Source organism: Ixodes scapularis, unplaced genomic scaffold (genome assembly GCF_016920785.2).
Source record: "Ixodes scapularis isolate PalLabHiFi unplaced genomic scaffold, ASM1692078v2 PGA_scaffold3__209_contigs__length_174095766, whole genome shotgun sequence".
NCBI classification, from domain to species: Eukaryota; Metazoa; Arthropoda; class Arachnida; order Ixodida; family Ixodidae; genus Ixodes; species Ixodes scapularis.
The window spans coordinates 33,569,935-33,580,957 of NW_024609868.1; the positions used below are offsets into that span (position 1 = coordinate 33,569,935).

General features: G+C 43.7%; 1 protein-coding gene across 1 annotated transcript in view; it reads left to right on the forward strand.

The window, feature by feature from the left end:
- Positions 1 to 10,011, forward strand: part of LOC115315715 (lysosomal alpha-mannosidase) — a 52,817-nt gene extending 42,806 nt beyond the window's left edge. The window contains exons 22-25 of the mRNA XM_029975011.3: positions 2,640 to 2,870; positions 6,434 to 6,586; positions 7,376 to 7,484; positions 9,124 to 10,011. Of these exons, the coding sequence (XP_029830871.2) occupies positions 2,640 to 2,870; positions 6,434 to 6,586; positions 7,376 to 7,484; positions 9,124 to 9,257 (627 nt within the window). The 3' untranslated portion in view covers positions 9,258 to 10,011. The remainder of the gene's footprint in view (positions 1 to 2,639; positions 2,871 to 6,433; positions 6,587 to 7,375; positions 7,485 to 9,123) is intronic.
- The last annotated feature ends 1,012 nt before the right edge of the window (positions 10,012 to 11,023 follow it).

An 11,023-nucleotide genomic window follows, 5' to 3' on the forward strand; every position in this document is an offset into this window, starting at 1 on the left:
CAGGTAGGAAGGGACCAGTGGACGGTACTTCCAGTTCGAACCACTGTGCGATAGGTGGCTCTAAAGCCGAGAAAAAAAAATTGTTGTCTACAGAACTCGGGGTGTCAGCGTTTCCACATCCAAAAGGAGGCTGATCAAGAAAGAAAGCACACCACATAAACTTCCATACTCAAACGTCGATTCTCCAGTGATTCTGAGTTTCATTGTTGTTTTCTTTAGATTTATATTTGTCACTTTTTTTACCGTTCGAATCTTTCTTCATGAAGTACAGATTGCGCGCCATACTTGTCCGGAAATATCATCGACACGTACGATGGGGACGAAACTTCTTTGGAGGGCATTCCTCCAACAAAATTGGCACTGCGTACCCGCGAGTGTGGGATGGCATTGCAGTTCGTCCCCTCGGCGCTAACACATGTAGGCGTTACTGGTACGAAAAGAAACGCAGAGCGCAAAGCAGCAGTATAGAATATGTCAGCAGTGCCGACACAGTGGCAGACATGAACGGGAGACCAAATTTCTCGCGTCGTATGGCACGGCTCCATCGTTGTCGCTGTCCCACAAAACATCGGCGAGGTGAAAAACTGTGAAACTTTGTTTCCACGAGATACGACGCATAACTATTGAAGCACTTAATGACGCAGCACAGCCAGCACTTCATGCTGGCTGTGCCCAGCGCAACCGCGCTGGGCACAGCCAGCACAACCAGCATGAAACTTTGTTTCCACGAGATACGACGCATAACTATTGAAGCACTTAATGACGCAGCACAGCCGCACTTCATGCTGGCTGTGCCCAGCGCAACCCAGCGCAACCGCGCCCCTCCGACTTCAATGCGTACCAACGTACGCGGCGTGGTTTCGGTTTAGTTTTCTCTGGGGCTCTCACTGCCTACCTTCCGTACCGGCCGCGCGGCGGCGCGCCAGTCGCGTCGCACGGAGTGTATATATGTATGATATTTTCGGTGTATGCATTTTTTGCTAAGCGCACTCTAAATGTATATATGTACCATTTGTTACTTCGAAAAACTTGAGTATTGTCGCCTGATAACTTTTCTTTAATACTATTGGATCTTGTTTAGTTTACTTGTGCCACTGCTGTTTGTGCAAGAGGGGGGCCGAGGACTCGTCAAGCTGCACGATGCAGCTTTTTTCCTCGGTCGCCCTCTATAAATGGTTTATTGGAAATCAACATTATTATTATTATTATTATTATTACTATTATTATTATTATTATTATATCTATTAACAATATATGGGTACTAATAAAACTAGCTTGCACTCTGTTCCTACTCAACTGTGTGTTCGTAGTAATAAAAGGAGGGACAATAGCGATTCATCTCTAACTTCTAAGACGACCTTGGTTCCCCCAGCTACCTTACGGCATACACTAATTAACACACTTAACTTCCAATAAATATTCTTACAACTGGCCCACTTTGCACAACTTAAAAAGGTGTTCCCTGCGAATATACAATGTAAGTTCATTCGTGATTCATTTCAAGCCTTTCAGCTCTATTAAGACTCGTGTGTAAACCACACGGCAATCCTAATTGGTGTTATGAGAACAGCGATGACTGGTGCATTGCGCCAGTTAGGTATTTCTTCTTCAAGAATACACACCGTATTAAACCTAGTAAAGTAGCAAACTGGGTCATTTGGTGAACGTTGCACATGACGGAGATGAACAGCTAGCTGCAGACGAAGAAAGGACAAAGGAAGAATAGAAGAGTCTTGTTCTAACTGTATCTTTTTTTTTTGTCTTCTTTTACTTGACTGTTTACCTCCATCATGTACATATTAAGTATTTTTATTCACTGGGGATACTGCTTTGCTTATAACGTGCACTGCTCTCATCTGGGCGCTTCGCACCTGTGTTTCTGCAAACTTTTTTTTTTTTTTAAACATCATTAAAAATAGGGCGTTTGAGGAAAAGATACAATACGTTTTTCGGGAACAAACTACCAGCCATGGCGGACGTCAGGAATTTCACAAGGCATGCTAATTAGCAAGACAATGAAATTAAACGTACTAATTACCTTCTTAATCGGTGAAAAACAAACATAGAGTCCTAATTAGAAACTTGCTGTGCGTCATCGGGAACACCAAAATAGATCAATTTTAGGACGGCTAGAACATCATCCTCGTTTTCGCATCGCCGACACTGCACCTGCATGCTCCACGACTTTTAAATTTATCGCACCCCGGCGCTTGCTACGTACTTCAAGTCGTCCTAAAATATTATCTAGGTGCTTTCGATGACGTACAACAAGTTTCTATTTGGAACCCCATGTTTCTTTACACCGATTAAAAAGTTAACAAGTAGACATAACTTAAAGGTTTTGCTAATTAGTATGCCTTTTAAAATCCTAAATCTCCGCTGTGGTGGGAATATTGTTCCCGAAAAGAGTTTTATTTTTTTCACAACAACCCTATTCGTAGGCGTTTTTTTCAAAGTATTCGCAGAAACACCCTGTATATTTTTTTCGGGTCTCGAGGTAAGAGTGCCTCAGTTATTACTGATTCCATTCGATTTCTTTATCTATAGTCTTACATAACTCTCGCGTTGTGTAATCTGAATTAGGAGTTTTATTTGTACGTATAGTACACAATACGTATAGTACACAATTTTCTGCGCAGGTTCACAGGCGTCTTCTTCACGATGACGCCTTTGGCGTCGGCGAAGCGCTAAACGAGACCTACTACAATGGAACTGGCGTGGTTGTGCGCGGCAAACACCGCGTCTTCCTCAGTCCCGTGGAACAAGCAGCGCAGATGCATCGGACCCTCGCCCAAAGCATGTACATGGCTCCGGTGCTGTCATTTGCGCCGGCTAAGCTTCCGGACTACCTGCAATGCTGCAGGACAACTGTGAGTCACCGGTATATTTTCCCTAACATTCGCTCTAACGTTCGCAAAGTAACAGCGTTACAAAAACTTGTAGTCTTTGACGGGATGATTACCGAAGGTCGTCTTTATCTTATTTATACCCGGTCTCCAGCACAAGCTCTTTCTCTTTCATCGTGCTTTAACGGTGCCTGCACGCTCAAAGTTCACAAGATGCGGATTTTTTTTTTTTTTTTTTAGGTATACGCACGGAGCTTGCGTTCGAAGCGGGACAACTGAAAAACCTACCTGTTGGGGTCATTATATAAGTCAGTGACTAGCTGGGACGCTGCTGGTGTAACCACTCACTCGACAAATGGCTAGGCTTATGTTACTGCATATATTTTAAACCATGGTTGGAACTCAAAAGGCAGCGTTTGGTACACGATTGACTGCATTCCTAGGGTTTACTTGGAGTCACAACTACTATTTATCGTGACAAGCAAGCGTTGGACTTGCGTCGCTTAGTTACCGCTGTAGCTTTCAGTCGAATCCCGATGTTAGCTCCCGCAACCCGTAGATTTCTTAAACATAGCTATAAGCGCTACTCATGTGTACTATACAGAGTCAATTCGTAAACAAATCTCACGGCAGCGTCTCGGGCTGTAGACTAGGAGACGATGCCGTTGAGGGCGCGAAAACAGCGGATCCAATGAGAAAATGTATGCAGAAACAAAACAAAAATAAGCTATGTTAAAGCGAAATCAGCCAGGACGTGCGCGACCTCGTTAGTAAGTGTGCGTACAACACAGCGACGAGTGGATCCAGGCGTCCTTGTCGTCGTTAGCGCAGGGCCATGCTGGGGACACTGGATGTCGGCTCGAGCGGTATTTGCATCAGAGAAACACCCGCCTGAGGCTGTTTTGCTCGATCATAGCCAACTACAATCTTGCCTGAGAGGCGAGGAAAGCGAGCTGACGTATTTCTATTCCGAGGCTCTGGTAGCCCTTTGCAATAATATACGTTCAACCGGAGCCGATGTCGTTTGGGGCAGCGTCGGGACGCGACTCTGGCCACTAAATAAGGTGTGCTTCGGAGTACCGACACTTTACCGACAGTGCAGTGCTTTGCGATCCTGGCGGTTGGTTTCTAGAAGTTCCGACAAAGAGTATCAGCGAACGCTAGTGTCGCTGTAGTCGCGATACGCGGTGCTCGGAAAGCGTCTCCGACAGGTGTGCTTATCACGTCCAAAAAAGCGGTCCTTCAATTTCCGCCTAATGACGTCGTACGGTCGCGATTATAATGACGGCGCCACAGCCGCGGTGGTTCATGTGGCAGACGCCTGTTCTGCTGCAGGTCGCTCTCCAGTGTGCCAGCCCACGGAAGCTTCGGCAGGGAGTTGGGACGCCGCGACGAAAGCGACGCTCATGTTCGCTCGTGCTTGTTGCCAGCATTTCTGTACGACAAACCGCCAGGATCAGATCTGACAACATGGTGTCCCGGCTTTTGTAACGTAATTCGTTGCCCCAATAGGTACCCCTTTCCATGTATGGGACTAATGCGGAGAGCAAGTCGTCTGCTTCTTGCGCAGGAGTTGCGGTGACGTCAGAAAGACGCCGAGCCCTGATTGGCTTGCATTGGAAGGATGGTGGGTAGACCTCAATGCTAGGTGCCTTGAGGTCTACCCCCTATTTTTTTCGATCAACTAATAAGAGTTTGGCGTTCTGATATCATCGAAATTCTGTGCAACAAGCAGACGAACTAAACAGAACGCTAAACACACCACTCGGAGACACGTTCCAGGCAGGCACCGAAGCGTTTCGGAGGTCTATTGCGTTAGTATAGAATCAATAGGGAGTTTTTGTGGATCGTTTTCGCCGTCCCGCAACGGCTCTCCGCAACCCGCTACGATACCCGCAACTCTACATTCAAGACTACCGGCGCGCAGGCGCAGCAGCGGCTTCTTCGTTGCGGGGGGCTTAGCGGAGGGGGAAACGCGGTCTACGGAAACTCCCTAATGTTCCCTGTTGTCAACGCAGCTTTTGCCTACGCTCCTGGCGGAACATGTAAGAAGTATACTTCCCGTCGTCTCTTCTTAATAAAATAGTTCAGAACAAAGCAAGAACGGTCTGCCGCTCTACCTTATCCTCTCTATACCTTATCCGCACTACCGCTAAAAAAAATACTTCAGAAACACAACTGTAGTAAAGTGTCCATACGGCTCTATAACTGTTAAAATGGCGGAGCCCACGAGCCGCTCTCGCAAGTCAACAAATATCACGGGACGTAAACGGAAGACTCAACATTGTGGCGATGTCGGGCATTGAGGGGAACGAGTACCGGTACTCTAAGCGTCGTTTTCTAGCTGACCTTGGGCCAACGAGCCAAAGTAATCCGATTGTGCAACGGCTTCGGATTTGCCACCTTTCTGTCTGTTCCGTGTCTTCACGTCTTCAGTCTGCTCATGTCTTCCTGTGTGTGTCCTCGAGCCTTTGAATGATCCTTGATTCACGGGGAAACGAGAAGAAAATGCGGTCTCCAAAACTCATCTCCGAAGCCGGAGATTTAGTCGAACCCAGGTCCTGACACCCCAGAAGCTGTGCTTCTGGGGTGTCTGGACGTTTCTTCTCTGTTACACCTGGCTTATCTGAAACTAAAAGGGCAGTCTTATGGTAATCTTTATTATTTGCGAGTTGTCCGCTGTCTACTTAATTTCGATGTTCCATTTTAACATTTATATAGCTGGATGACTCTAGTAACTCTGGAGTTTCCCGAAGCGCACGGAAGCAATACCACTTTAAATGTTAAAACACTATATAAAATCAGTACGTTCAAACCCGAAAAAAAAATGTAATTATCATTCGAGTTCATATTATTGATTATCACTTTGTTGCCCAATCGAAGCCTATTTTTCATATACCTCATGCATTACAGCTCACATCGCACATCTTAGAGAGAAACAAAATCAACTTTATCGTCGACTTTGTTTATATTTCACAGAGATATTTTGTAGCGTTCATAAAGTAATATAAAAACGTTGCATACATTTAGCCTGGTCATTTCCGTTCAGGCGACGTTACAAACCTTGGAAACATGAAAACAAGGAAGCCCCAGTAGGCGGAGACTGGTCCGCCTACAGCATTAGAGGCATCTCCACCATTCTTGGAGATGCCTCTAATGAGAAGCATGACCTTAAACAAACATCGACATTCAAGAAAAGTCAGTGCTCCTTTTATACGTACCATAATGCTATGGTCATTTATTTAATGGATTCCCATGTAATTATTTTCTTGATGACACACAGAATGAAAGAACAGAACCTATTAGAAGAAGACAGGAAAAGACAGACAGGACAGCGCTCGTCTAGTCGTCTTCTTCTAATAATAATCCTCGTCCTTGCTTTCCATGTTCTTATTATATGAAACCGACTAGCCCGCCACATGATTTTGATTTATGATTTTATATGCAGTTTCCAGAACCTTCAGCATTCACAAAGAATCGGTGTTTTATGTGATCTAACAACACCACTCTTCGACTGAACGTTCTCCCGTAATATTGCTTTACAAGACGAGCTTTAATTACACGTGTGTTATTTTCGTCTTCCACAGTACTCGGCACTTGCAGCTCCGCTGCCTCCGAACGTTCACCTCCTAACTTTGGAGCAGTGGAACAACGAGACGGTTCTCCTGCGCTTGGAACATTTCTACGAAATTAAGGACAACGCGGGCAACCTCTCCGCGGCCGCCAACTTCAGCTTGCAGGTACGGCTAACATTGCTTGAGACAGTGCGCCATAATGGAGTGTTCCTACGTCGCAAAAGCACCCAATGGACACCAACGATTCCGGTTGTTTATTTCTGCGAGCCGTTTCGTGATTTTCCGAAGTGACGTATCGACATATGCTGCTTCCTTAGTATTACCGGGTTACTTAAATGTTTATTTTTATATTCAGTGTAGTTTTATATTTGAATACAAATACATGCCCCAAAATAACGTTATTTGAACAAGTGACGAAATTTGTACCTGCGTCGCAAAAAATTAAATAAAAAAAAAGTAATATTAGAATTTTGTCTTAGAAAAAAAATTAGGTTGTTGCATTTTAACTTAATCTAGATATTAATTTTATGTGAACATCCAGTTTTTGAATTTTGTTTCAGTTCGCGTAGAGTCATTCGTGCCATAGTGTTAATCATTCAAGGACTTGGGAAACGCTAAATTTATGAAACATAATTCAGAAAAACCCCGACACTAGAGTAAAGTAAGGGACAGCAGAAACGTGATGTCTCAACGGGATTTTTTACAGTTCTGTTCATTTTAGTAATCAGCTCGTTTGTGTACGCCCTTTTTTAATGTTATTTAGGCAATTGATGTGTCTGCAACATGTTGCGCTGTAGAAATTTTTCATTTGTCGTGATGTGTTTTTTAATGTTTTTTTTTTTAATATTTGTCATCAGAAATTTCTATCCTCCACCCCGGAATTGTAAATTATTTCCAATTTTACGATTTTTGCAGGCTGTACTTGAGCAATAAATATATTGTTGTTATTTGCAGGCTGTTTTCAAACAACCCATTACTGGCATCACTGAAATGAACCTAGCAGCCACAGCACCGAAAAAACAAATAACACGCTTGGAGTTCACGCCTGATGGAGAAGCCAGAGGTATAAAAAATATTTCCTTTTCTCTTAAGGTACACTTACCAGTTAATGAAGATGTGAGTTCGTATTCCTCCCCACTGTTACCAATTTGTTTCTTCTGAACTTCTTGCTTTAATTTTCATTTTTATTTTAGTCAAATTATTCATTTAAATTTTCCTGAAAAAAATGTCCTTACTGTGGCTGTCGAACCTTGCGAAATCGAAATGTTTTAATTCTGAGACGATCATCTTCAAACAGAATCGAAACGTTTCTATTAAATTACACCTGGCTTATCTGCAACTATTACGGTAATTTTTATTATTCGCGAGTTCTCTGTTGTCTACTGAATTTCGATGTTTCGTGGATGACTCTAATAAAACTGGGGTTTCCCTAAGTGCCCTGAAGCGATAGTACTTTAAATGTTAAAACACTATATGAAATCAGTATTTCAAGCTCGAAAAAAAATGTAATTATAATTTCAGTTCAGATTGTTTTATTGTCACTTTGTTGCCCAATCGAAGACGATTTCGCACATACCTTATGCATCACAGCTTACATCGAACATTATAGCAAAAAAAAAAAAAAAAAAAAAAAACTTTACCGTCGCCTTTTTGTTTATCGTTCATAGAAATTTTTTGTCTTTTATGTAGAGGTCATAAAGTTTTCAGGTCCGTTCAGGCGACGTTACAAACCTTGGAGATATCAGAACAAGGAAACCCCAGTAGGCGGAGACTGGTCCGCCAACTTCGACTACCGTACTTTCTCTTAGTTTCCTAGTGAACATTGTCACCGTTTATTGTTCGTAAAATAATTCGCTTCATCCAGGTATTACGACCCGTTTCGCTCGCAATCCGACTGCAGCATCAAAAATACATTATCCCAGCGCTCGTTCTCTGACGGCGTTTTTTTTTTTTTTTTTCTTTACTACGCCCGCCTAAACAAATCATCCATGAAAACAAAAAGCGCAGGATCGGGGCCTATGCGGAGCGAAAGTTCGTCTGCTTCTTTTTGCAGGGGTTGTGGTGACGTCAAAACGCTGAGCTCTAATTGGCTCTGATTGGAGATTAGTGGATAGACCTCAAGGCAGCTTGCTTTGAGTTCTTCCCCCTATCCTTCAATCAGATCCAATCAGAGCTCGACGTTCTAACGTCACCACTACCCCCACAAAAGAAGCAGACGAAGTTGCACTCCGCATTCATTGCGCATGCTTGGTTTAGTCTGGGACAGCGAACGCAGAAACGATGAGCGCCTTGACGATGGATGCACTTTGGTGAATGTTTGATTGACTGTATCGGATTCTAGCATCAACTGTGATCGGAATTAAAGCGAAACGATGTTTAGATTCGAGTCCCTCTCGGCGAACATTGAGAGAGAACTCTGGTCTCTAACATAAGGCGGTACCTCCGAGCCGCCACAGGGTGGTCTTCTTGGCCTACCGATGTCGCTTTGGTGATACTGCCTCGTAACAATCATGTTTTCTCGGTACCCATTGGTGACAAATAAAACAAAATAAAAACTAAAACCAGGCGGTGTCATGTGTAGTTTACCAGCATAATCTTTTTTTTTTTTTTAATCTAGTAACACGGTTTCGACAGACCACTTGTCAGAACTCGATTTGCGAGCGTTTTTGTATTAGTAATATATTTCTTTCTTCTTTGTCTAGGGAGTGTCAAGCCAAGCAATTCTTTGTATGGCCCCGCCTTCAACGTCTACTTAGCCCCGATGCAAATCAGGACGTTCTTGGTCACATTTTCGCCTTCATTTAATTTGGGTTATGACTATCTCAATGCTAAATGATCCGAACGGGGAGTACCTTGCGATAGGACCAACCTGACAAAAATGATGGAACCAGTAGGAAATGGTGAATAAAGATATATATTCGGGGGCATGTAAACGCGTCATACTCTTTTGCCATTAATATTCGTTTTTTCACTAGTTTTCTGTCGATTTTAACGGCTAATACTGTAATTCTTTGGAGCGATAACCAGATACACGGGACTCTCCGCACCCGACGTTTCTTGAGCTATTTTTAGATACCCAACACGAATTAAAAAACCTTGGGAAGCACGCTTTTTTAGAACAAATTATGGACACCAAAGTTTAAGATATACTTTGCCGACTACCCTTAACCAGCTTAATAGGCAGGGAATTGAACTTAAGGGTCTATCGGTGGGCATCTTACGGAAAACGTTTATTTTAAATTTTTATTTTGAACCGAACTGTCCGCGATAAGTCCTAAAATATGTTGGAATGATGTTTTCTTTCGCGTTTATTTCAGTAAGACTAACTTTCTGTATGTGTTTTCACAATGGTATGAATTGCATCAGTATGCTACTTATCTTGTATGGGGTTGGTTATCTTTAGTAATTTGTTTTTCACATATGCAGCGCATATGTCATGTTTTAGTTTTGCATAATTTATTTTGGTGCCTGCATCGCGACTGCTGGTTTAGGTGACTCGAAGCTCGTCAAGCGGTTTTTCACAGCTTTTTTCCCTTGTCATCTTTTCAACATTGTTTTTGTCTGAAAAAATAAAGGACTATCATTATTGACTTGCTGTGGTGAATTTCCGACCTATAGCATAACGTAGGATTTTTTCACTACAAGCTACGAAAGGACGCCGCAATTCGGGTGGTCCGATACATCGGAAGGTTGTCAATGTTAACCGGCGTTGAGCCTATCTAAGATTGCAGATATAGCGAGTGTTCAGGCGAGCTGATTTATGTCTCTGGTTTTTCAAAAATGTTCTCCATTTTTTAAGAGTAGGTTATTGTTTGGAAAGTTCTGCAGATCGCCAGATAATCAAAAAAAAAATCGTTGGAATGGTTTAGACCTAGAACTAACCGCCGAATTCAGAAACCTCACTCAAACTACATTCAGACTGAAGGGCCCCTCCACTTCCTCGAGGAAGGCGCGAGGGCCGGCGCTGGCCAATCGCGAGGACGGATCCGCCGTCGCGATTGGCCAGCGCCGGCCCTCGCGCCTTCCTCGAGGAAGTGGAGGGGCCCCTCAGTTTGAGTATAGTTTGAGTGAGGTTTCTGAATTCGGCGGTAAGAAGAGATTGAATAAACGGGCGATACATTTTATCGAAATATTATTCGGAGACACGGGTGGGCGTGGTACTGTTGCAATAATTTAACTAAACTACCCGTGTCTTCGGCAGCTGCCAGGGCACAGCGTTTCGCGCACCGGAAATCACGGAGGAGAAAACCAGCTCAACTCTGTAGATATAATGGCGATTGATGGCGCTGGAATGCGAGGACTGATGGCGCACCCTGGCGCGCCTCCGGTAGCGTAGCTTCGTGATTTCGGGTGTCACTTATTATACCACGGAACTATATAGATCACAAAATCATCAGCTGAGGCTGGTGACTTTGTAACCACGTCAAGTAGGAAAACATGCGGCGAGCGAAGACACTTGTATTTCCACAATGGAAGGATGTGGGGAAACCATCGATACGGACGACCGGCAACGCTCCTCAGGAGTATATACGGCCCCTTGAATGGGTCTCTGACTGGTGTGTTAAGCATCCGCCCACGCATCCAAAGTGGTTTCCACGTGAC